The sequence below is a fragment of the Volvox carteri genome, assembly GCF_000143455.1.
Source record: "Volvox carteri f. nagariensis unplaced genomic scaffold VOLCAscaffold_102, whole genome shotgun sequence".
In the NCBI taxonomy this organism is placed as follows: Eukaryota; Viridiplantae; Chlorophyta; class Chlorophyceae; order Chlamydomonadales; family Volvocaceae; genus Volvox; species Volvox carteri.
In genome coordinates this window covers 137,401-162,521 of record NW_003307645.1, presented here as the reverse complement: position 1 = coordinate 162,521, position 25,121 = coordinate 137,401, and the positions used below count along the sequence as shown (strand labels likewise).

Genomic DNA, 25,121 nt, shown 5'->3' with positions numbered 1-25,121 from the left:
CCCTCCTAACGGTCAGTCAACCTTCTGCTTTCACGGGAAGGGTTATTATGCCGGGCACCCTGCTTGTTATCGCGTCGCACGCGATGTGGTAGCATGAACTCCTGCTTTGTCCGCTAGCTTATGATACGAAAAGGCTGTTATGCTCTAAACGCCGCTGGACTACGGAGCTCGCTTTGGTCAAGTTCTTCGTGTATCACCACGGACATTTCCCTCATCGCGGCTCAGAATATTAGAACACACCGGTAAACAGGACTGTAGCCAGGTCATGGCTTGTGGCAAAAGCTTCAACGTTGGCGGAGAAGTCCATGCCACCAATCGCCTGTCGCAGAGCATGTGACAACGGCACGACAAGGTGAGACGGAAAATTGACGGTGTGGCAGGTGCAGGCGGCCTTCCACGTGTGCCTGTGGTGTGCGTGTGTGCATATCTATGAGATTGTGTAAAGTAAGAGGGTAAAGCTGCACTATCCCCGATGTTTCAAAGCACCCTCATTCACCCTCATCACCCTCATCACCCTCATCACCCTCATTCCCTTCTTTTCGGGTTCAGCACCCCCTAACATCAGCGTCCAGGATGATCTGCCAGTCCAACAGCGACACCAACCGCACTCGTGTCCGACTCGCAGGTCACTGTAACCAGTGCGCCTGAGGAGCTTTGCCACCCAGGGTTTGCCTCCAAAAAGATGCTAAGGCGTGAGCCCTAGACACCCCATCCTTCGTGTTATTCGGAGCGTCCTCTTGTGTGAGACTCCACATGAAGCTTTGTTTCTGGTCTGGTCTGGTCTGGGTTGACACTACTGCAATTAGCGGTTTAAGGTCCTGGGTTCGATTCCTGGGGAGACCCCCGAATTAGTCGGGAGCGCGAGATTATGGCTAGCTGCTGAGATGTGGAGTTGAGGTCACAGTTGATGGACCAGATTCGCACGCTGGATTGGTGGCGATTGCCGAACCCTTCGTCTCTTCGGGTGTTCGGGTGAATGGATGAGGAGGGGACCCTGAAGGCTGGATCCGCCGCCTTGGACTTACAGTTCGTATGGCGAAGTACAGTGTGGTAGTGGTGGATGGTGCTAAGGTGATAAATGATCTAGAACTGACAATGTGATAAAGCGGCCCAGAAGCCTCCCACTCTGTAACATTACAAATTACATGAAGCTTTGTTTCATATGTACATATATAGTTAAGTTTTTTTGCCTCATCAGTGTTGTTTTACTTACTGGGTGCCTTGGGGTCGTGTGTCTTGTTTTCAGTCGCTTCTCGCTGTTGGCCTGAGAGTTGCTGTTGAAGGTGAGCTGTACTGCTACTCAGTGTGCGCTATCGTCTCAGGATTCCCAGGGTAGTGCACGTTCCGTTATGGGCCGACTCTGGAACCGTATGTGTGTATGCATGTATGTATGTATGCATGTATGTATGTATGCATACATGTATGTGCATATGTGTGTGCATATGTGTGTGCATATGTGTGTGCATATGTGTGTGCATATGTGTGTGCATATGTGTGTGGGTTCTGGGGCGGATGACAGCAGGCGGACGTATTCAGGCTGGCGGGCTGACCGACTACAAGCTCCGAATTGCCGCCACTCATCTTCTCCGAGTGGCTCAAGTGGCTCGCCTCTCCCCGCTCACCTCACCATGGCGCGCCACAAACTCCAACACATGGCGAGGAAACATTTGTTCCAACATGCCCGTCTGAGCCGCAGTGAGCTCCACCAGCTTCCGCTCAGCCTCAACTCGGGAGGTGACGTCAGCCTGTAGGCCGCGGCAGTTTGTGGGTCCAGGTTGGATCGGATTGGATTTCAAAAGTGTTCGGCGTGTGTGATTTAGCGGATGTGGTAGCGGCATGAGTAAAATCGTATGTACGTGCTTCTCTATATATGTATGTATGTATTTTACATGTAAATCCCTCCACGCCGACCGACCTCGCTACGCAAGGTTGCCGCACATCAACCATCCGCCATCCCTCTTGTTTCGCCCGGGCCATTTATTCACATGGCCCATTTCGTGCCACCAACCCCAGGACCCAGGACTTCGCCCAGTCCTACGGCCACCCGGCACACCTACCTGTACAAGCAGCAGCAATTGCTGCCCGGTCACCGGGTCGGGAAATGGCGACGCCGTCACCTCGTGCCAACGTAGGTTCTGCTCGTCCGGGCAACACGATGAACCGCTTAGCGCCTCGGCCGGGGCCGGAGACGCTTCCGGAAGCGGCGCTGACACCGCTGGACGGCGGGGCCGCTCTGTCGGCCGCCCAACTCGGCCGTGCGGTTGCTGCTGCTGCTGCTGCTGCTGTCGTTGCTGTCGCGGTTGTTGTTGCAGCTGCGGCTGCGATGTTGGTGGCGGTGATGGCGGTCTCACGAGTACCAGATATAGGTCGGTGGTGGTAGAGGCCTGGTCAGCTTCCGGCACGTCTGTCAGGGCGCTGCCCCTTGGTGGTGGTGGTGGTGGTGGTGGTGGTGGTGGTGGTGGCGGGGGCGCCCGGACATCTTCCGAGCTTGATCCGGGTCCACATCCACATCTCAATCCGGATTCCGTTCCACGTCCTGGAGGCAGTTGCGCCGCCAGCAGCTGATGTCCACATTGGGGTGGTACGTCACACGGCGGCGCCACTGGCACCGCCGCCGCCGGCACTTCCATGGGCGCACTCTGCAAACGTGGGCGCTCCTGCCAGGTGGCGGTCGCTGAGACGTTCAGAGGCCGCGACGGCGACGGCGACGGTGGAGATTGCGCCGACGGCAGGGCTGGTGATGGCGATGCGGCGCCCGGCGGCAGGGACAGTGGCGGCTGGAATGGCACGCCGCCGACGTCAAGCAGCCGGGCGACGTGCAGGTCACATGCATGATGCAAACAATCAGCATACTTGGTGTGCTGTGCAAAATCTTCTTCCGCATTCACATCTCCGAGCAACTTAGAAATTGGGGGCCCCAAGCTATCGCGCTCATCGCCAGCGGCGCCGACGCGAGACATTGATCGACCGCCCCCGTCATTTCTACCAACTGGGCTAACAAACAGATTATCTGGAACGGCAACTTGTACGGCATTACAGCTAATACTGGCGGGGGCGTTGGCGGTCTCGTCACGTGTCACCGATCCTGCACCCGGTTCATCCCTGTGCGCCGTCGCTTCTGCTACTGCCGCCATTGCACGTGCAGCGCAATTCATCACTGGCGGCGGCGCTGCCTGCGGCGATGGCGCGAGCGATGACGCCAAAGCAAGCTGCAGGCCCGCTAATAACGAGGCCCGGACATCTGAGTACCCGGAACAGTCCTCAGCGGTATCCCAGGTGTCATTCGCGGCATTGACACCCGAGACCGGCGCTGCCGATTCAAACGCTACTGCCGGCAAGTCCATAATAGACCCTGCCGCTGTCTCAGTTTTGGCCGCCGCAGCCGCAGCCACCCCGTCCGCAGCCGCAGCCGTAGCTGTCGCCGGGGGCGCTGCCTCCGCTGCCGCGGTGTCCAGCTTCCGCGTTCCAGCCAATTGTGCTGCCCTACAGTCGCCTCCACCTCCACCCCCGCCTCCGCCGCCTTCGCCTCCGCCGCTGCTGCTAAGAGTTGATAGCGGATGGGAAGCCATTCCGGACGCGCTGTCAACGGACTCTTGCCCTTGTACAAAATCACGTGTACGACCGTCCACTGGCGTTGCTGACAGCGGCGGTGGCGGCCGCGGCGGCGGGCCATGCCTGAGGCCGCCTACGCTGAAGGATTTCCCCCCAGCAGACGCTGCAAGCGTAATGGCCAGCTCGAGACTGCTGCGCTTTGCCCCCTTGTTGCTGCAGGTCCCGCCGGGGTCCCGGGCGGCACTACCGCCGACACTGCCAATACTGCGGGTGCAGCCGCCGCCGCTGCCGCTGCCGTCGACATGTGCAAGGAATCCTCGCGGCAGGTCGCTTGCAGGGCTCGCGAAGGGCCCGATGGTGACAATACCAGCTGTCGTGCCGGAACGCTGAGGCTGCCCAGCGCCATCTTGTTCCCAGCTCCTGCTGCTGTTGCTGCGCCCGATCCCCCACAGCGACAGACCCCTGAGCCTGCTGCACCCAGGAGCAAGGGGCGGAAGGACAGCGGCGGCAGCAGCAGTCCCCACACCGCTGGCGAAAGAGGCGCCGGGGCCGCAAATAGCGTTCGCGGGGCAAGTCACAGTGTGGGTCTCGTCGTCTGTGGACGCGCCGAGGCTTGCGACGCCGCGGAAGCTGGCGGACGCCGGAACGCGCAAAGCAAGGTGAGGCGACCTACACCTGCACCAAATCCCACCCCAGGAGTGGGACATCATTTCTGAGAACGGCGCTGTGAGGAAGACAAAGACAGTACATTTGCTTGTCCGTAATTATTATATGTACTTCGATGTGCTCACGTGATGGCGCAGGTGTACGGGGTACGACGGGGTCTGCACTGAGCATGGAGCACTAAGAACTATCTTCACGGACTTCCCATTCAATGCATGCGGTGGAGTGGCGAGCGGGGCAGGAACGAAATGGGAACTTAGCAGGTCCACACAGCGCACGACGCTCCCGGCCATGGCCCCGGTCACGGCCCCGAGCCAGGTAATGCAGCGCACCGAGCAGCACACTTACGTAGAGCCAGCTGATGCCAGGCCGCCTGCTGCTGCAGATGTTGTTGCAGCTGTTTGTGACGTCGCTAGTGCTGATCCAGCAGCGGCAGACGCCTGCCGTGGTGGCGGGCGCCGTACGTTGCCGTACGTCCCCTCCAACGTCCGCCTCGAGGTGCTGACCTTGAGAGCCGCCCGCCAGGCGGACAACTGCAACGGATCGTCCTCCAATACTACCGACCCGCGGGTCTCATTGGGCGTCTGCATGCAAAAATAAACGCATGCCGAACATTAAAGACGGCACCGCGGGACTTAGGTGGGCCGGAGAAAGGATTCGCACTGCTGGGCATAGCACAAGCTGGACAAGATTATGGGCGCTAGGACAGGGTACCCGAATCTTGGGTTGCACCTGCGCCGCGCTACACCTGCCGTACCTGACCCGCATCTCCGCCGCTGCCCATACGCAAGAAGCTGCCGTTACCCGCAGCGCTGATGATTCTGCTGCCGCCACCACCGCTACCGCAGCCACCGTATATGCCAACACCCGTGGATGATGCGGCGCCACCGTCTGTGGCGGCAATCGCAGGGCCCGACAGTGCAAGGCTGGTGGTTGCCGTGATGCCGCCGCCGCAGCTCGACATGCCGGTACGGGAAGGACGCGACCTGGTGTACAGAAAGGACCGTACCAGCCCCACATCCAAAGAACTTGAACACTGGACGATCTCCTCCGTATGCGCTGGCGTCGCAGCCGCCAAAAGGCGCGGTACGGCACGCCGCGCAAGCCACGGTAGCGACGGTACCCCGTCGGTGACTCGCGGCGGCGGCATCAGTGGCTGTGGTGGCGGCGGCAAGGGGCCTTCAGCTGCTGCTGCCGCCTCAGTTGCGAAGCGCGAGCTGCTGTTGCAAGTCGGTTCGGCAAGGCTAAGGCCCAGCGTCAGAATGGGTGACGGCGGCGGCTGTGGCTGGCTGTCCAAACAGCTTCCGTCCACCAACACGAGACTGCTCTGCCCAACAACAGAGGAGAGCGCGCCGGATGCCAGTGCCGTACAGGAGGACGCGCCGGGGCCCAATGTTGCAGCTGCAGAGGTCAAGCCGCTCAGGTGGCTGGAGGGCAGGCAAGTCGGCTGCAGCTGCTTCTGCTGTTGCCGCTTCAGCGGCTGCAGCACCTGCTGCTGCTGCTGCTGCTGCTGCTGCTGCTGTGGTGGTGGTGGTGGTCGTGACAGCGGCAACGACTGATGCGGGCATGCTGTCGCCGCCACCGCCGCCACAGCTGTCGCCTCCTGCGTGCATGGAGACAGCGACGGTGCTACCGACGGGGACAGTGACGGTGCCCGGAGCTGCCAGAAGTCCGCAGCATCCCCGTCCAGCGGCGGTAATGGTGGTGTCCACGCCAAAACGATGTGGCTGCCTTCGTGGCTGCCCGGCCATTGCAATCGCCCTAATGCAGGCCCACCTCCAGCCGTCGAACCCGGGTCTCTCAGCCCTCTGTCCTTCGGTGCCAGCCTGACTTGGCTGCCCCTGCCGTCGCAGCATGCCTCTACATCGGCTCGGCGAACATCCGACAACTCCGCCACTTCCGCCGTCGCCGTCGCCGTCGGCGGCTGTGGCTGTGGCTGTGGCTGTGGAGGTGGCTGTGCCTGTGGCTGCGGCTGCAATTGCGGATGCAAACTGTACGAATCACCGTACACCTGCACCGGCGGCGGCACGTGCAGCAGGCGCTTCCAGGTGCGTCCTGACTCCCAGGTAGCGAGCATATCGTCCACTAGGTGCGGCAGATCGCAACTGAAAACCCGCAGCAGTACGCCCGATGTCCGGAGGCCGAGAAGCATTGACTTGCGGTCTCCGGCCCAGGTTCCCTTCACCTCGAGATGTGTCGCTGCACGGCGCAGTGGCGCACATGCGGCAGCGCCGTCAGCGCCCCGAGCTTCGGTTGGTGCCATAGCATAGGCGTCGTCCGCTGTCGTGTCGTCACCGCCACCGCCACCTCGAGCTTTGGTTAGGCAGCCGTGGTAGCGGTGGGAAGCCGTGTTCTGAAATACAACGCGCCCGGAGCAGGCGATAAGCGTGACGGCTGCGTCCAGATGCGATAACAGACCCAGGCTGCGTAGCGCCATAGATCGGCAGTACCCTCCCTCTAGGGGCTGTCGGTGCCATATGACTACACCCGGCCGACGGCGGCGGATTCCCGTATTGCTGCCGTCACCACCTCCGCCGCCACCACCACCTGGTGTTGAAACGACACTCTCATCGTACACCCAGCAGGGGTGCAATCGAAGCCCCTCGATGCCAAGGTCCACGACCATCCCAGAGGCCGTGGAGGCAGCGCCAGCGATGCCGCACGCACCGTCAGGCTCGCTGACACCGTGGCCGCCGCTGCCATCGATTTCGTTACTTCCACCGTCGCCGGAGGTGGCGCTGCCAGCGCTGACGCTAACCCGACCACCAGTGCCGCCGTGGCGGGAGGCGCGGCCCTGAGAGGGGCTGACGGCGCCAGAGGTAAGGGGTCTGTGGTCCGGGCTCTGACGGGGTCCCCGCCGCTGCGGGGTAGCCGGCTGGGTGCCGGACAACGGAGGCTCGTCGGATCCAAACCTAGCGCGATGGATACTCGCAGTAGCGACACTCGCGACTGGCAGTAGTGGCGTGTGGCATAAGGGCTCCAGGAGACTGTGGACCGTATCGCGCAACTCTAGCAGCAAAATTGGTTCCGCGCTAAGAAGCTTCGAGAAGATGAGCCGTTGGTATGCCTGTGGTGTTGCTGGGCCCAGGATGCGATGGACTGCGCCATTGATGAAGACGCATTCGATCGACGAGGCGAGCGTGTAATCGTCCGGCGCATTAACGGCGGCGAAGTGGCTTAAAGCGAGGACGGCTACAGGGCTGTTATTGTTAGCTAGCTGTGGTGGAAGTGGACTTCCCAAGCTCAATTCCCAAGGGACGTCGATTCGGACGGCAAACTGGCGCCCTTTGGCCTTTGAAACCGTTGTGCTGGTGCTGGCGCTGGGTCTTGAGCCATTTTTAAAGTTCTTGCTACACTGTCTGCTAGCGTTATCGCTCGCTCTTCGGCCAAAACAGCACGCGAACGGAAGGAGCTGCATTACACGACCGGTTGGGCCATTAACCAAGATTGCACAGCAGGAAAGCAACCGGTTACACCTTTAATATTGGACGCGGGCATAAGCGACGTAGAAACTGTGAGAATTTGACACGAGGAGACAAACAGCCCGACCTTGAGCATTTAACCTATCACGCTATGCTGCTTACAAAAAAGTCAAAACCCAGATTCGTCGGTGGCAGTTACGTAGCAAAGGCGGTCAGAAGCTTTAGCATAATCGTGGATGTATCCTTGTCATGCCGCTGTACGTCCACGTTGTCATGAAGGTCAATGCCGCCTGCCACCCTCAGGGCCTTCCGCTGGTATTGCCAGCCTAATCCATATGACAGAAGCAAATGACGGCCAGGAGATCCTAGGCTTGCTACCACTCGTCTGGACGATTGGCCGTTGATTCAGTTCAATAATTCGCGTAGTTAGTAAGCCCGGAGTGCATTGCAAGCTTCGGATATAACTGTAAGCGTCCTGTACAGTATTCAGTAATCTCTCATTACGAAAAACATTGTAACCCATAGAAACGTCCTGTAACCATGTACCGTAAACATATGTAAGCTCGTCAAATTACCGCAGCGTTACTTCTGCTCTGACGTTGCATGAAATGAATTCACCGAAAAATAAAAAAACATTTTCTTTTCAAGGTTGATCACTCCAACAATAGCTGAATACAATTTGTTGTTCGGTACGCGGATTCGTTGCGCGGCCGAAAGCAACGGCGCATGTCACGAACTGAAGCCGTTGGCAAGGACAGCAACCTAGTGGCGGACCTAATTGCAGGATATTATTTGTTTATATTTGAGATCTTTATAATCCAAATGGGTAATCTTACCGCGGAGTTGGGTGTGAATGAAAAACGCCTTCCCCGTCGCGTAGACAATCCCACTTTCCGGCCCGCTTTGGCCGTCGCGCGCACCGCATCCCCGACCGGTGACGCATACTTGCATTAAGCTAATGCTGCCTGCTGGCGGCGTGCTCATCCGCTGCGCAAATGCAGGAGCTGCGAGAACGGTGACCCCATAACAGCAACTACCAAATGAGGCGGACGGTCAGCGTCATGGCCAGTTCATGATGCGCAATAGCAGCAGCGTGGCACGTCATTCACTCTCTACATTCCTTTCCCTGTCATACAGTATCTTCGCGCCCGGGCTCCTAACCTGTCCCGCTCAAAAGGCTCCCAACCCATGCACCGTTGAAATCCTGGAGTCGCAGACCTTTAAGAAATCGAGCTCCAGATGTGCCTCCGTCATTGGCGGACTGAAGATCCAGACCCTCGAATGACTTTCGCACCGTCGGCTGCTGCAGCATGGGTGTCTCCCGAACCGCAACTGCTGCGGCCGTTGCGGTCTTCACGTCCTTGGGCGAGGCCGTACCAGCAGATGCCGCCACGGCCGCCGCCGCCGCTGATGTCGCTGTCGTGCCATTGGGCTAGACCGCCGCTACGGCAGCCAACAGCAGGTACAGCAAATAGCCAAATGATTAATCAATCGTGGCGGAGGAAAGAACCCCGTGTACAATGCCGCGCTGGTCGTAGACGCATGCGCTCAGATCATCGCCCCGTTAAATACGGTGGGGCAACGGGGAGGCGGTGCTGCTGCACCATCAGCGGCCGCAGCTGCCTCTGTGGTGCCTAGGGCAGGCGCCGATGCGGAGGCTTCGGCTACCGTGGCGAAGGATGAAGGACAAGTGAAGGTGGATGGTGGATACTGTGGTTAGCTTGTGCAGAAAAACGTCTAAGCGAAGATAGGGAGAGGATGTGCGGCGAGAATTGGGGTGCATATGGGCAGGATCATTTTTCGGCGGTATCCTTTAATCCTGAGTTGGCGCAGAAAGAACATGAAATGTGACAATGTACGTGAAATTTTGCATTATTTGTTGCGAAATGGAGGTAGTTTATTCCATTGGCCAATTCCCGCCACCGGCATAACTCACGCGGCAGACTAGATGTTTAACAACAGGGATGCCCACCAAGAGGTCATCCGGGATGAGTCCGATTATAGAGTTTCATTCAGCCTGGTGCTCGAGCTCCTGAACCCAAACGACACCAGCGAGCGTTGGTGCTGGTCGAATGGTGTAAAACCGTCGGGATATGCTACCAGTGTCCGTAGGCAGGAAATTCTGGCAGTACCGTACGCAGGGTTTCTATGGCTTCCTGTCAAAGCGTCTAAGTGCGTGCCGCTTCCTGGCGTGTAAGTCATGGAGTGTGAGGCGTATACTGAGTTGCGTAATAGGTTTCTGATTAACGTTGAAGATACTGATATGCGCAAGGTATTTCTTAATACCAATCCGAGGAAAATCGCTACTTTCCTTACTGAGGTTTTTGATGAGCGTCAACAGCGTGCTCTGGAGCCTCACGGCTCGTGAGGGCACCCGCCGCGTCGGCGGCGGAAATACTGTAACCACAATACAATACAATACAATAGTAAGAGACACCTCTCTGGAGAGATTGTGTGGTGTGTGTGTTGCGACATTCCCCAAACCCGGCTTTTGTACGAACTAAACTGTAACTCATGGGGGGTGGTCTGGGGGGGGCATAGCACCCCCAGCGCCTTACAGATTATGAATACTTTTAGGGATACTAGACCTCTGTGCAAGCATTTGGGTGATATGCAAAATGGGATTAGGGCCGCAGATACGCTGCGGCATGGCCGAAGCATGTGTCTCCGTGTTCGCCGCAGAAAGGCAGCAGCTGACGACAGCTAACTGTTTTTATTGCATCAGCATACTTGTCATTAATTTTGACATATTGCTGTCGTATCGACAGTGTACTGCCGCATGAAGTACTGGGCGCCGAGGTCGCGCGTTGCGCGGATCCTCAGCCTTTCAAAAATTTAGCCCTGCCGGACACCCGAAGGGCCGACTACGTAAGGCCCTCGCAAAGTGCAAGGCGAAGACCGATCATACAACCGAGGCCATGTTGACCACCTCGAGAAGCGGGCCAGGTAAGTATGCCTTATCACGAAGTGGCGTCGGGACTAACCCAAGCAAGTCAATCAGTCATAAGTCTGTTTGGCGATGGTGGGTCCAAGGTGGCTGTACGTATGTGGCCAGTACTCCCGCATCCTCTAAACTCGTGGAATGGTAAGCAGGTAGATACATATTCAAAATGTGGAATTTGGATCCGAATGGTGGCAGTGGCGAGGGGTTGCTACTGAGATATGCTTAGCAAGTCTGATAGACCTTAGAGATTGTCGGGAGTGTGAGAATACAGCTAGCTGTTGAGATGTAGAGTTGAGGTCACAGTTGACGGACCGAGATTAACATGCTGGATTGGTGGCGATTCCTGAACCCTCTGTCCCTGCGGATGTTCAGGTGACTGGATGACGGGCGATCCTAGAAGGCAGGATGAACAGGATTAACCGCCTTGGACTTGCAGTTCATATGGCGTAGTACAGTGTGGTAATGGTGGATGGCGCTGTATGGTGTGATAAATCGTAGAAATGACATTGTGTTCAGGTGGCCCAGAAGCCTCCCACTCTGTAATAACACTACATTACACATATTCAGCAGGTCTGGTCTGGGTTGACACTACTGCGATTCGCGGTTTAAGGTTCTGGGTTCGATTCTTGGGGAGACCGCCGAATTAGTCGGGAGCGCGAGATTATGGCTAGCTGCTGAGATGTGGAGTTGAGGTCGCAGTTGATGGACCAGATTCGCACGCTAGATTGGTGGCGATTGCCGAATCCTCCGTCTCTTCGGTTGTTCGGGTGAATGGATGAGGAGGGGTCCTAGATGGCTGGACCCGCCGCCTTGGACTTACAGTTCGTATGGCGAAGTATAGTGTGGTAGTGGTGGACGGTGCTATAAGATGACAAATCGTAGAACTGACAATGTGATAAAGCGGCCCAGAAGCCTCCCACTCTGTAACATTACATTACATTACATTACATATTCAGCAAGGTGAGGACTTTCAGTAGCTGGCTGTTGAATAGGCTTCTGAAGGCGCTGGCAGAGGGAAGCCTAGGAAGCTGCTCCAGGTCCGGGGGGAGTCCGGATCTATCTGGATAGCGACGTATATCTAATTCGGGTGAATGCTGGGCGAGGAGTCTCCCGTGCGCACATACTTTGTCGGGCTACGATTATATGATGCGACACGGCATGGGCCCAAACATGTTCATTCAGTTACCTTACCGCGCTGCATTTTGGTGTGGCCAATGTTTCACCATTGAGACCATCTTCTCGACCATCATCACCACGCACCATCACCACCCTGGATACCACTGTCGATAGTGTCCCATGTAACACTGCCACCTGGTGACCAACCCCACCCCCCCGTGTGTGAGTACCTGCAATAATTCAAGGGGCTACCAGGTCCGCCTTGCGGGGCAGCTGTTTATGCAAATGTAATAGACGTCCGGTTATTTGATGACCCCTTCTTTGTATCGATATCTGGGAACCCATTGGCCAACCCGATGAGCCTGGCGGGTGTAGAGGCGGCTTGGCGGTGATGATGGGCGGCAAGGATACATGATGAGGGTGATTGCACATGCCAGCTGCACATGCCGACAGATGAATCCAGCAACCGGTGGCTCCTAATACAAAGCGGACAAACAGCCGTGTTGTGTCGTGTTGTAGTGCAACTGGGTGGCTGGGGTAGCTGAGGGTGTTCAGTGGTTCGGCTTTCGGTATTCCCGGATGTGGCGTAGAGAGGAATGTTGACGTGGGGGTGACGGGTGGGGTTGAGGGTGGGGTGTTGCCGTACCCTTCCAGAAGCTATACCGTCATTCAGATAGTGCGGGCCTGGGGTTGGTAGGGAGAGGCCATCCCTGTTGTGTGGGGCGCCTGGTACCTAGGCTAAGATAACATTTCTCCACATGCCGAACCATCCTCACCGAGGCCAGGAGGGGAGTTATGTTCAGCTTATTAGCCAGGCTAAATAATAAGCGTAAGTTGTGGCCCCTGGACCAACGGATGAGGTGCATGACGTGCAAGTTCATTCCGATAGGCCTGGGGCCCTGATGGTCTAGATGAAGCTCTGTCACGAACCACTAAGCCCTATGACCGTAACAATCTAGCAAAACCAAGAACAGGGATTGAAGATTGCTGATTGTACTACGGCCTCAGTAATTTCCATGATTTGTAGGCGGCGGTGAAGAAATGGGCAAAATATGGCAGTGTCCTGGGGAGCTAAGCGCGGTAATGTAGGCAAAATGCGTACCCGGCGGTGGGTGACAGCACTCCCCTCTCAACATTTACAGTATAGTAATCTTACTACCTATCGGCACTGCGTCGTATCCTCATTTATGCCTCCTGCCCGGCGTTGAAGGCCGTCGCGTTGGGCACCCAACCGTTGACGAGTTCTGACCTGCACAGCCTACCGGGGCGTTTGAGCTGTGCTGTGCAGTATACGTCCAATTGCTAAGCGGAGGCACGCTGCTGCTGTACTTCTCGTTTTTTCACGTCTATAGTTGCTTGGTTGATTGTAAGGGTTGCTTGTTTGAGTGCTGGCCGCTCTCGGTCCCCAAGGCCATGTGCGGCTTGTTTGAAGACGGCCGGTCATCTGGACCTAGGTGCAGGCACAATTATCCACTTGGGCAAATCATAACTAAGGGAGAAACCTAGTCTCAACTCTTGTCTCGATAAATGAGGGTAGGCGCCGAGGTCGCGCGTTGCGCGGATCCTCAGCCTTTCAAAAATTTAGCCCTGCCGGACACCCGAAGGGCCGACTACGAAAGGCCCTCGCACAGTGCAAGGCGAAGACCGATCATACAACCGAGGCCATGTTGACCACCTCGAGAAGCGGGCCAGGTAAGTATGCCTTTTTACATATCACCTAAACGATCACCCCTAGACGAGGCTGGTATGCAAAGTTCCGTCTGGTGATGGTGGGTCAGAAATGCCCCGGAAATCTCCGCCCCTCTTCCCCAAACCATGGGATAGCGCAGGCAGGTGCAGCAGGTAAATAATGTAGAAGGTGATGGTAAAATGCTCGATCCCGCTGGTGGCGGCGGCTAATGGAATGGATGTCGAGCGAGCTGTAGATCAGTGCACGGCAAGTAGGGGCATACCTCCGTGAAGCATGTCCACACCATATACTTACTATCCATGACAGCGGCATGGATCTCTCCCTCGCTCAATCTCTCTCCACTCATCGTCAAGCCACCACCGCTGGTGGGAATTGTTGACGATGTATGGATGTACGTAAGTGTGTTTGGGTGTTTGGGTCCGTCGAAGGTTGGACGGAGAGCAGCGGGCAGGAGAGAAACGGTCAGCCAGCAGGCGTGTGGGTAGATTCTGCCAACAGCAGAACAAACACCGTTTCCTGCACGTCATCATCGTCACCATCATCATCACCATCATCATCATTAGTACTATCAACAGCAGCAGCAGGCGCATTCACTGTGGGGCACATTGGGGGCAGCGACTTCAGTCCCCCTCTCCTAGACCTTTCGTTATCGTCCGATATCTTCGTTGCCTCTCGTCGGAAGCTGGGCACCCAACTACTTGGCTGCGCCAGCTCACCTGGATGTGTCGCAAATTCCGTACACGGTGGGTCGCCATTTCAGCGGCATTTCCCTTTCTTCGGCCGATGGCGCCATGTCACGTCACGTCACGTCACGTCACGTCATGGGAAACCTCACATGCAGGCATGCTCCGCAGTTTGCAATGCTTACAATGGACCCTGATCGTACTCGTGGGTCAATCCACATCACCATCGATCCACCGATGAAGTCACAACATGGTATAGCTCGTCATGAAGCAGTACATCAGCCTCCAGGTACCCACCTCTACCGTGATGAAATCCCATCCCCTTACACACTACACCATCGATTTGCCTGGCTTTCCCGCTGCTCTCTTCTGCGGTATTGCCCCTTGACGCCAATGCCCGTACCATGCCACGCTTGTGCACTGACGTAGGCCCCCTAACCCAACCCAACTCAACCCGACCCACAGCGGCGCAGGTCTCCACCCCCTCGCTCCCCACCCCCTCACGTCTCGTGCCCAGGGCTCGTTAGTCCCACCAACCAATGAACCACACGGCATTGTACACACGGCATTGTACAGCACCCTTTAAGAATAACACATGGGCAATACACATATACCGTCAGCCCTGAGTACGATCAGGAACCCTCATCCTTGTCCGGCGCCGCCTCCGCCTCCACCATCACAGCTGCTAGGGGCGCTGCCGCCGCCAACAGAGTCACGTACGTAGCTGCCGTGAAGCCCACTTCAAACACGAGCTTGGGTGCGAAAAGCGCCCACACCACCACATGGTGCCGCTGAAGGGCCGCGTTCATAACTGCCGTACACAGAGCAAGCGAGCGCCAAAAGGAGAGCGCCACCAACACCACCACACCACCGCCGCCACCATCCCGACGCCCGGCCAGCGCTTCGCCATGACCGGCTTTGCCGCCGCCACCGCCGCCAAGGCCGTGATAGCCACCACCACCAGGCCCCGGACAGTGGGGCGGGTCAGCGTTGCCGCACGCAGCTCGACGGAGGATGGAGCAGTCCGGGTCGGAATCTTTTGCCCCTGCCTGGACTTCACCGCCGCAGTCGCGTGGCGCCTGTTGCTGTTGCTGCTGCTGCTGGAGCAGTCGGTGCTGCTGCGATTGTTGCGGCTGTACCTGCGGCGGCTGAAGCGGACGCGACGGTGAGGTGTCCGGAGTCGGGCGCAGGGTCCGGGTTCGTGGTGGCAATGAGGAATCTGGTTGGTGCAGCGCCTGCGCACTGCCTGATGCAATCAGTGGCCGCGAGGCTGTGTATTGCGATTGGTCGGCATCGGCATTACCTCCGTCGCAGGTGTTTACGTGACCTTGGCTGTAATCCTGGTGGTGGTGACGGGGGCTATGCAGCGAGTGATCCCGGGCATGGCCTGGGTGTGGCGGCGAACGTCTGGCGGCAGATGATGGCGCCTCCGCGGCGGCGACCGCCACTGCCACGAGCGGGAGCGAAAGGGCGGGCAACATGAGGCCGCCAAACGAATTCAGCCAGAATAACAGCGGCGTCGCGAACCAGGTCATGTGATCGAATCCCACAAAGGGTGAGTCGTATTGCAGACCGGAGAATTCGCAAAAGTGCCCGGTGAGGAAGAAGGCATGCGTGCCCAGCGCTGCCAGTAAAGCGCCAGCCGCAGCCTCCAAACCTGCCGCTGCTGGCCCTGCTGGCGTTGCTGCCGCCGCCGCCGGCGCTGCCGTACCGGTGTCTTGCCGTACTCGGCATCGGCGGGGCCGTCCTGCTACCAGCAGCAGGCCAAAGAGGCTCAGCGCATGTGCCCAGAGCAACAACATAATGACGGGACCCCGTTGACCCAACAGCAGCGACACAACAGCCGTGAAGCCGCTGATTGCCGTACACACGGCGTCGAGCACGACCGCCGTACTGCTGGGGCCGGCCGTACTTCCCTTCCGCGAGCACGCCATCGTCTTGTCTCCGCCGTCGCGACTGTACGAACCCCTGTACAACACGTCGATCCCTCCATCCGCGACGGCTGCGGCCGCCACGGCTGAGGGCACCACAGCGCACCCGCATCCGACCGTCCCCCGCCGCCACTGCCCCGGTCGCCGCCAGCGCGATTCCGCCGCCCCTAGCCACGCCGCCGCCAGCAGTGGCATCTGCAGGGCTCCCAGGCATGCCAGACCATACACGAGACGGGGCAGCAGAAGCCGCAACGGCAGCTCACAGACCGCTACAGCTCCCTCCCATAGCAGGGCTGCTGCAGGCCATCGTGCCACGGTCCGCAACGTCCCAAACAGCGCCGACCCACCCATGCCGTACAGCACCGTCAGCAGCGGTGAAATTGTTATTCGGAGGAGTCCGCGTGCGGGCGCAAGAAGCGCCGCTACCAACGGCCCCGCCGCCATGGCACGCAAGGACAGGTCGCCTGCGCCCGTCAGCTGTACGACCCACAGCGCCGCCGCCAGCTGGAACGGCGCCACTCCCAGCAGCTTCCACTGCAGCCCTCGCCAGCCGCCTTGAAATTGCTGCTGCCGGCGCCGCCGCTGATGCCGTACCAAAGCGTCAGCAGCTAGGACTGGCATCGGCTTCTGCGGCCGCAGCACCGCAAGCAGCGCAGGCAGTAGCCCTAACGGCACCAGCGTCTCGAGCGCCGCTAGCAGTAGCGCCCGCGGAGGCACCGCGGCCAACGGGTTCACCACAGCTCCCGCGCCGCCAGCAGCGGCCTGCGGGATTGTCGTTGTCGCCGCCGCCGCTACAGCCACGCCCGCCGCCGCCAGCTGTCGCTTGTCATGCGGATCGCTACCCCATCGGTCGATGAGGCTGTAGCGCTGCAGCCCCAGATTGCATGCTAGTGCTACAGCTACCAAGCCGCCCAGTCGAGCCCGACGCCGTAGCTCCACGTAGCTCCAGGAGGGCCGAACGAATAACTGCTGCTGCCGCCTCTGCTGTCGAGGAGGCCTAGGCTGGGGCCGCAGAGTCCCTTGATGATTAGGATGCCGCGACGAATCACGATGATCCCGGCAGCCGCATCCTCCAGATTCCTGCCGTACAGCACGGTGGCATTGCGACAAAGACGCGGCCGCCACCGCCGCCACCGCCGGCCCTGTAACAGCACAAGAAGCGGTAGCGGCGACATCACTAGCACTAGCAGTAGCAGTAGCAACAGCTGCAGCTGCAGCAGCAACCGGAAAGAACGTCCTGTTCCTCCCTTCTAACCCGCAGCAAGCCGGGCGGACGCAGGTGTGGTCACCACCGTGGCCGCCGCCGCCGCCGCTACAGCTGCTGCTACAGCCTCCGCCTTCCCCGTCCCTACCACCGGGGCTGATGACGCTGTTGCCGCAGCGGCTATCTCCTCTGACGGCGCCAGAGCCCATACGCAATGGCACCGATTATGAATATGAATATCAGCAAAATCGCGGCCGCCGCCGCTAAACAGAACTGTGTCCTCCACACGCGCTGCACTGCTCCCCTACTGGACATCGCCTCCGTCACCCTCCTCACCTCCGCCCTCACCACCTTTGTCATCGTCGTCGTCTTTTCGGAATGCTGCAAGGACCCACAGCGCTAGCGCTGCCGCCGCCAGGCTGTAGCATTGGATCCGGCCCTCGCCTTGAATCCAATTGGCGCTGAACAGCCCCAGCGCATGGACGAACGCCGCCGCCGCGGCGCCGCCACCCAGCGGGTCCAGCAACAACTCCATCTCGCACCCACACAGCCTGCGGGGGGGCGCAACAGCGCATCGCACGAACATGCCGGCGTGCACGCATCCAAATCCGACCCACAGGTCGTACATACATCATGATACAGCTCACAGACGACCCCAGGAGACGTTAAGATGCCTGTACGGCATCCGGATTCACTCCCAAGCCCGTTGATGCTCTGTCGCCAGAGGATGAAACCGGAACCCAAGCTACCGGAGCCCTCAAGTCTGCCTCTCCTCTATGCGCTTTTACCGCTGTTGCGTATTGCCTAATCTGGCACCGAATGAGGTACATATCTCATGTGCCTTAATGCGCGAGCTAATGAGCCCCGGTGAGAAGGGGGTAGCGCTGGGGTGACGTCGCGCTTGAGAGTACTTTTTACTCATTCGGCGAAGAAACCACTCCTAGTATGTCCCGGTATGCTTGCAGTAGTAATGTAATGTAATGTAATGTAATGTAATGTAATGTTACAGAGTGGGAAGCTTCTGGGCCGCTTTATCACATTGTCAGTTCTATATCATTTATCACCTTATAGCACCATCCACCACTACCACACTGTACTTCGCCATACGAACCGTAAGTCCAAGGCGGCGGATCCAGCCTTCGGGGACCCTTCCTCATCCATTCACCCGAACACCCGAAGAGACGGAGGGTTCGGCAATCGCCACCAATCCAGCGTGCGAATCTGGTCCATCAACTGTGACCTCAACTCCACATCTCAGCAGCTAGCCATAATCTCGCGCTCCCGACTAATTCGGGGGTCTCCCCAGGAATCGAACCCAGGACCTTAAACCGCTAATTGCAGTAGTGGCGTGGGTGTTGGGCGGGTGTTCCCTCTGTGTGCTGGAGACCATCACGTCACCCGAACCTGCCGGCGGCTGCGCACCTGGCCAGCAGCCAAACGTGGAGACACACGCAGCCCAGGGCCAGTCCGCAACCCAATGCCATGGAGCCCAGGCGGAAGCGAGTGAACTTGAGCCGCGCCAGCGACGCTGCTGCTTCTAGAAACGCCTCGTACAGAGACGCCACGGTGTCCTCATCCGCCACAGGATCCTCCCCGCCGCCGCCGCTGCCGATGTTATCGCCGCTGTCGTCGCCTGCATTAGCGCCGACGGCGGTGTCTCTCCCGCGACCGCTGTTCCCGACGATGACGTCACCCTCCGAGCTGCTATTGCCACTGCCGCTGCAGCTGCAACAGCGGCCGCCACCGCTACTACTGCCGCCGCAACGGTGCAGCCGACGGAACGCCGCATGCGCTTCACGGAGCAGCCGAGTGCAGTGCCCCAGCCCACCCGAGGGCAGCCCGGCCTTAGCGGCGTACGACGCCAAGTAGCGGCCCACCTGTACGGCGTTGGCCCGCAGCGCTGCTAGGTAGCTCCTCCTGGCGCCACCTTGCCCACTGGGCGCAGGTGACGGCGGCGAGTGCCCCGCCGTGGAGACGGCCGCAGTGGCTGCAGTGGCGTCCGGAGTGATGACGCCCCGGCAACAGGTGTCGGCAGCGGCGGCGGCGGCGGCAGCACCGCCGCCGCCACCATCTGCTCGACCGCGCCCCTCCCCGTGGGCCATATCCCACAGCCGTCGGTTCACCCGGCCCAGGTTGCCGTACGGTACGGGGAGGCCGAGCAGCAGCGCCAGCGTGGGTGTCAAATCTATCTGCGATATGGCCTCAGGCGCCGCCGAATTGGCCGCCGCAGCCGCCGCCGCCGCTGCTGTGATGTCAGCGGCAGGGGTCCCGCCTTTTCCCCTGCCGTCCCCGGTTCCGGAGGCTGCGGCCGCAGCAACCTGCCTTGCCCTCTTCCAGCGGCCCATATTGAACGCCAACAGCACGCTTTCCCGCTCAGCATCCGAGCCGCCACCGTGATCACCTGGCGATGTGCGGCGGGGGGGCCCCGCGTTTTGGCATGACGGCGGCGTTTTGAGATACGGTGGCTGAGTTGATTAAGAGGCGGTGCACTTAACTATGGGGGACAGAAAGGACAAGAAGCTATTTGCACAACAAGGAAATAGCATCCCCCTGCATGGAAACGTGCAGCACTCGCCGCTCATCGTTTGGCCATGATCTCCGAGAACTAACAGCAGTGTACGACTGTACGGCGCCGCGGCGGCGGCGTCGCCCGTGGAGTCGTCGCCAGCTGCCGCCAACAGCTCCTCTGCCGGGAAGTCCGCGCCGCCCCCGGCGGGGAGGGGAGGGGAGGCGAAGAGGGATGAGAAGCGTCGGTTAGGCCACTGGCCCGGGGATGGAAATGACAGGTCAGAGAGCAGGACGGAACGGGAAATGTGTGTATGTGTGTGTGTGTGTGTTTTGGCGACGCGTGTGTACACATGTGATCTAAGAGCCTCGCAAGAAAACACAGCGTGTGATTGGCGCCGAATGCCGGAGTTCATCTGAACCAATCACCTGGTCCTGCATGAGTGTGTTCCCACTGGGTGTATGCGGAAAGGAATGCACCCGCCGGCCCGCGTGTTCCCCAGCGGTTCCCCCCTGAAATGTGTGCACGGTGTGGATATGCCGCCGTGTGTTGGGAACCCCCATGCGCTGAAAGACGCCGCAGCCCCCGCACCTCCCAGCGCCCGCGCGGGGCCCTTTTCCCACCAGCAACTGTTGCGACCTGCTCGTCCATCTGCCGTAACTTGTCGTACATCTCCTTGCTGGCCCCGCCGTACGTGTGCCCCGCATGGTCCACGCCTAGGTAATGCGCCACCAGCACGTCCCAATCCACGGCGGCAGCAGAAGCAGTTTCCACGGCGGCGGTAGCAGCAGCAGCGGCACCACCACCAGTAACGGCGGTGCAGTTACCCGAGCAGGCTGTGGCGTGGCGCAGATATGGGAGCAGGTGCTGCAGCGGGGAAGGAAAAAATAGGTGCGAGTGGGTGAGTCATCGGAGTTCGAGATAGGAAAACACAGACACGGGGCTGGAACCCCCCCACCCCCCGCGCGGGGAGGAGCTAATGGGAGGTGGGAGGGCAGGAGGTTACCTGGGGGGGGCGAGATGGAGGTGGTGTCTGCGGGTGAGAGCTCCCGGTTCCCCTAAACCCATCCAAAACACACACGCAACATGCACCCATCCGTACATCCGTACATCCAAACTCACATGCCACACGCCATCATCTACGGTGTGTAGGTCGCGCACATCGAAGGCAGGATAGGGGTGACAGGCAGTGTAGTGGTCGGGCGGAGCAAGCTGGGCCCACGTGTCGTCGCCAATGACCACCTGGGCGACGGGGAAGAAGGGGGAGGCGGTTTGGCAGGGGTTTGATGGAAAGCAGGGAGTGGATGGGAGAGTACGCATGGCGAGAATTGATTCGCGCCCCAAATGCGGACGATAGTGGTCCAGGTCGGGGTTGGGTCAGGCGAGCGTACGACCCGTCGCTGTGTACGGCTGCCGTCCAATGTTTTAACCAGCGGTAACAAAGAAAAGAATCAGCAACCGCAATAGCTGCAGCGGCAACCGCAGGAACATAGCAGGAACAGTGAGCGGCGAGCAGCATGTCCCGATGGCGATGTCACCATACGTGACGTCTGGACAGGCGGAAAGGGGAACGGACGGACAGAGTGCGTGACAGACATACCACGCGCATCCCTCGGGCCCGCATCTGCGCCAGGAGGTTATCCTCGCCGAGAGCAGCTGCCGAGAAGCTTTGACCAATGTCCAGGAAGGTGGGCAGGCCGCCCTGTGGAGAATTTTGAGGTGTCCGGGAAATGAGTGTGTGTGTGGTTCGGAGGTTGCGTTGTGTGAGGCTTGAGGGAGTGGGGAAGAAGTGGTTTGGGCGCTGGTTGGGATTCGAGTATAGGTTGGGGGAAGTGGGCGAGAGGTCAGGACAAGGATTGGCGGCGGCAGCGGGGCTGCAGTCACGAGGTTTAAGGCAGAGGAGGAAGGGTAATTGCATATAACTGGCTTGGACCGCTGGGGAAGTGGGACGCACCGTTAGGATAGCTTTGAGCCGGCTCATCGTAATGGTTGGGGTGTCCGCGATAAACTTAAGGGCCACCGCAGCTGCGCCCTGTAGCAGACTGTAAATTTGCAAGAAGCCTTACAATGCAAACCCAGCCCAGACTGTGCGTACCGCGTCTGACAGCAGGCCCGTAAGCTTGGGCATGTGTCCTTGTCGATTCTCATTTCCAAAGACGAAGTCGTAGCGGAGCGCATCAATAATAATAACTACTGCCCTGTCGAAAACAGATTCTGACCAGCACCCATTACCAAGGGGCTCTGCTTGCCCATCTTCCCCAACTGACAGCTCCGGATCACTGCATGTACTCTTATCCGGCAACTCAAGACGGGTAAGAAGGAAACCATGTAGAAAGACACCAATAGTAAAGAAATGTGAAAGCGCCAGCACAAGCACTAGCCTATATAACATGTCTCCGGTCAGGCTTCCAAGCGAAATCAATGTGTAATCTAAATCAACGTGTAATCACGGGCCAGATCACATTTTTATGATGTTTACATATGAAACAGCGAAAAGTAGATACAGCAAAGTATGTAGTCGTACCCAACCGTCCTTTTTTCAACCGCCTTTCTGTGCAATTGAGTTCTGTGCCATAGAGCACCATGATCCCCGCCGCTGCCCGCCTGCCTAGGCAAAGATACGCGCTCATCCCTAGACGCAATCCCTAGCGCCCCGTGCAATCACCAGCAAAGCAGCGCCGTAAATCATGACCTCATCTGCATCGGCGAATTCCGCCCGTGCGAGTTGCACCCATGAGTGAAAGGAGGGGAGGAGCATAGACCCTCCTATCAATCACCTAATCGTCCTGCCCTGAGCCATTCTCAGGCCCGCCACCTTACCTACGAGGCCCAATACACCAGATATCCTAACCCAAGACCCACACACTCCGAGGCCGCCCGGCAGAAAGCCCTTCAAGACAGGTCCTTCGCGTCGAAACGCGAGCGGTCATAAAACGTGGCCTCAGCCAGGTTGTCACCAAACTTCCGGCCATTCAGCGCCACCTGCGCGCGTTCAGCGCCGCGGGGGTCCTCGTAGCACAGGTACACAAAGCCCACGCCAGGCGGGTCGGGGCCACCGTCAGGGGGTGGCCGCGGTATTTCCACCCCCACCAGCTTGCCGTACTTGCCGACCTCCTGTGTCACGTCCTCCATCAGGTCCATGTACTCGCCGTCATCCACCAGATCCTCTCTGGACACCATATTGGACAGCCGTACGACAGTGTGGGCTGACGGCGTCGCCCCCGCCGCGCCACCGGCGGCGGCAGTGCCACCACCGGCTGCTGCTGCAGCCTTGGCATGGGCTGCCGCCGCCGCTGCATTTGCGGCGTTTAGCGCTGCGACGGCGGCAGCAGCAGCAGTAGCAGCCGCGACGGGCGGCGCGCCCACCAGAGCTGCCTGTTGCTGTTGAATGAGAGTCTGTAACGTCGCGGACGCTTCACCGGCGGTGTTGGCGCGCCGTACAGTAAGCGGCTTGCCGCCCACGATGAGCGCTGACAACCCCTGTGACACACCCAAGTGGCGAGGCCGTCGGGCTTACAATTGAAAACCGCATTATAACCCGCATGACCTCTCTGGCCTTCTGGTTGCCGTGGCCAGCAGACCAGGGACACGAAAAAGCTTTAGATGTGCATATTGCAAAGCAGAGACGTCAAAAACGGCCTTCATCACCATCTTTAGCTCTCCACTTTGTAGGCTTTTTTCCTTAAGGAAAAATTCTTCTCCAACCGATCCCCTAACCAACTGTGCATGACATTAACGTGTTCCGAACCCATCAAACCCACCGCCACCGTCCCTTGAAATTCCACCGACTCACGCACCCACCCACCCACCTGGATGGCCACATCTGTGATATTGGGGTCGGCGTACTCGCAGAAGCCGTAGCCCTTGGAGGCACCCGTGTCCCGGTCGGTCACCAAGTTAAAGGCACGCAGGGGCCCAAACGCCTGTAGGATCTGACGCACCTGCGATCCATTGCGGTCGGTTCCGTTGCAAGGAGGCAGGAGCGGGAGTTTTAAGGGCGCTCAAGAACGGCGAAAGCAAAGAGAGGACTCGAAAGGGTTTGTAACGCATCCACAAGAGCTGAGAAATTCCTTGCACAACGAAGCTCCCAGCTCTGCAGGACTCGGGGATCTTCTCAAGCTCGTTACACCTTTACACGTACACGCACTCCTGCGCCTTCCTCCGAAATCTCAAACCCCTTCACACGTACACTGCCCGGCTGTGACCCGCCGCTGCCCACCGCCCACCATCATCCCTGCACCACACCACACCGCCCAATCACCTGTTCCTCTGACAGGTAGCCCGGCAGGCCTCCCACGAACACCTTGTTGGGTCCGTCCTCCACCAGCGTGTTGACCACACCCAGCAATGCCAGGTTAATCTTTGCGGAGGGCTCCGTTGGACCTAGCAGCTTGGCGGCAGCGGGATTGTAATCATGTGGCCGCCGCACCTTGAGCGTCTCACCCTGGCACTGCAACCCGTCAAAAGCCATGGCGTTAGATGTCTCTTCCACAGACCTGGAAAGGGGCAGGAAAGGAGGAACGCGCGAGGGGGATGAGGGAGGTGAGGTATGACATGCATGATGGTAATGCGGCGATCTCCCAAAAGTTCCCGCTCTCATATACGTATTCAAGCGTTCTCCCGTTCCCGCCCATCCGCAAACAGGATTAGAGGCTATGCGAGTAAGCGTAGACGAGCAAACCGACCGGCCTCCTCAACACACAAGTGCGGCCCCCTGAACGTGTTCCCGCCCCGATCTCTTTACTCCGCCAGTCTGTTCCTTTGTGTCCGCCTCCAGCAATTCCGTCTCACCTAAACTCTAGGAATGCAAAGCGCTTCTCGTTATTCATGTAGCACGATATCACCGGCCCGCCTGGCTGCGTCGTGGCGCCTGCCGCCATCATGACGTTGTTGAACAGCTGCGTCAGCGATACCTCCGACATGCCCGCCGGCAGGCCGCCCACGTACACGCGCCGCGCGTGACGGGAGACCTGCTGCTGATTCGGCGCCGCCGTCGCCAGGGCAGCTTGCAGCGGCAGCGCCAAGCCTGACAGCTGTGACGCAGCGCGCGCCAGCTCCGCCGCCCGGGCCAGCTCCTCCGCAATCTCCTCCTTAGTTCGTCCCTCGCCACCACTACCGCCATCAGCAGGACCGCGAGAACCAGCGCGCCGCGGCGGCGACCCGGATCGCCCTGGCGAGCGAGATCTTGACGTGCCGCGATACGGCCGAGGAGAGCGGGACCACGATGGCCCCCTCCGGTAGGGTGGGCCGCCGCCGCGGGGACGGCCGCCGGCTCGTGGTGGTGGCGAGCGAGAGTCGCGGGAAGGCGATCGCGAGTGTGAACGTGAGCGAGGCGTCCGAGAACGGGAGCGGGAACGCCAGTCGATGCGGGGACGCGTAGGCCCACTGCCCATGCCGCCGGCGCCGCGAG

At 59.1% G+C, this 25,121-nt stretch overlaps 3 protein-coding genes across 3 annotated transcripts; all 3 read right to left on the bottom strand.

Annotated features, from left to right (window-relative positions):
* Positions 1-229: 229 nt before the first annotated feature.
* VOLCADRAFT_100017 (uncharacterized protein) lies at positions 230-8,949 on the bottom strand (the record flags this gene model as incomplete). The annotated part of the gene is made up of 10 exons (XM_002958657.1): positions 230-319; positions 1,623-1,745; positions 2,058-4,023; positions 4,564-4,799; positions 4,973-5,106; positions 5,225-5,371; positions 5,992-6,226; positions 6,401-7,314; positions 8,474-8,641; positions 8,799-8,949. The coding sequence occupies 10 exons, from the start codon at positions 8,947-8,949 to the stop codon at positions 230-232; spliced, it is 4,164 nt and encodes a 1,387-aa protein (XP_002958703.1).
* Positions 8,950-14,702: 5,753 nt separating this feature from the next.
* Positions 14,703-21,839, bottom strand: VOLCADRAFT_120027 (uncharacterized protein; the record flags this gene model as incomplete). The annotated part of the gene is made up of 8 exons (XM_002958656.1): positions 14,703-17,143; positions 17,542-17,756; positions 18,628-19,606; positions 20,335-20,578; positions 20,834-20,953; positions 21,312-21,413; positions 21,666-21,743; positions 21,807-21,839. The coding sequence occupies 8 exons, from the start codon at positions 21,837-21,839 to the stop codon at positions 14,703-14,705; spliced, it is 4,212 nt and encodes a 1,403-aa protein (XP_002958702.1).
* Positions 21,840-22,179: 340 nt separating this feature from the next.
* Positions 22,180-24,676, bottom strand: VOLCADRAFT_121741 (uncharacterized protein). Its single transcript, XM_002958655.1, has 5 exons — positions 24,503-24,676; positions 23,973-24,207; positions 23,521-23,652; positions 23,078-23,191; positions 22,180-22,876 (listed from the first exon to the last, which is right to left on the bottom strand). The coding sequence occupies exons 1-5, from the start codon at positions 24,631-24,633 to the stop codon at positions 22,604-22,606; spliced, it is 885 nt and encodes a 294-aa protein (XP_002958701.1). The 5' UTR covers positions 24,634-24,676; the 3' UTR covers positions 22,180-22,603.
* Between the last annotated feature and the right edge of the window lie 445 nt (positions 24,677-25,121).

What these genes read in the sequence shown, in the direction of transcription:
- VOLCADRAFT_121741 (XM_002958655.1), bottom strand. Translation starts at nt 24,633, where the DNA reads ATGTCGGAGGTATCGCTGACGCAGCTGTTCAACAACGTCATGATGGCG. An exon ending in TTTGCATTCCTAGAGTTTAG is followed by an intron (nt 24,208 to 24,502) that starts GTGAGACGGAAT and finishes GCCCCTTTCCAG; the next exon opens with GTCTGTGGAAGAGACATCTA. An exon ending in GCTACCTGTCAGAGGAACAG is followed by an intron (nt 23,653 to 23,972) that starts GTGATTGGGCGG and finishes AATGGATCGCAG; the next exon opens with GTGCGTCAGATCCTACAGGC.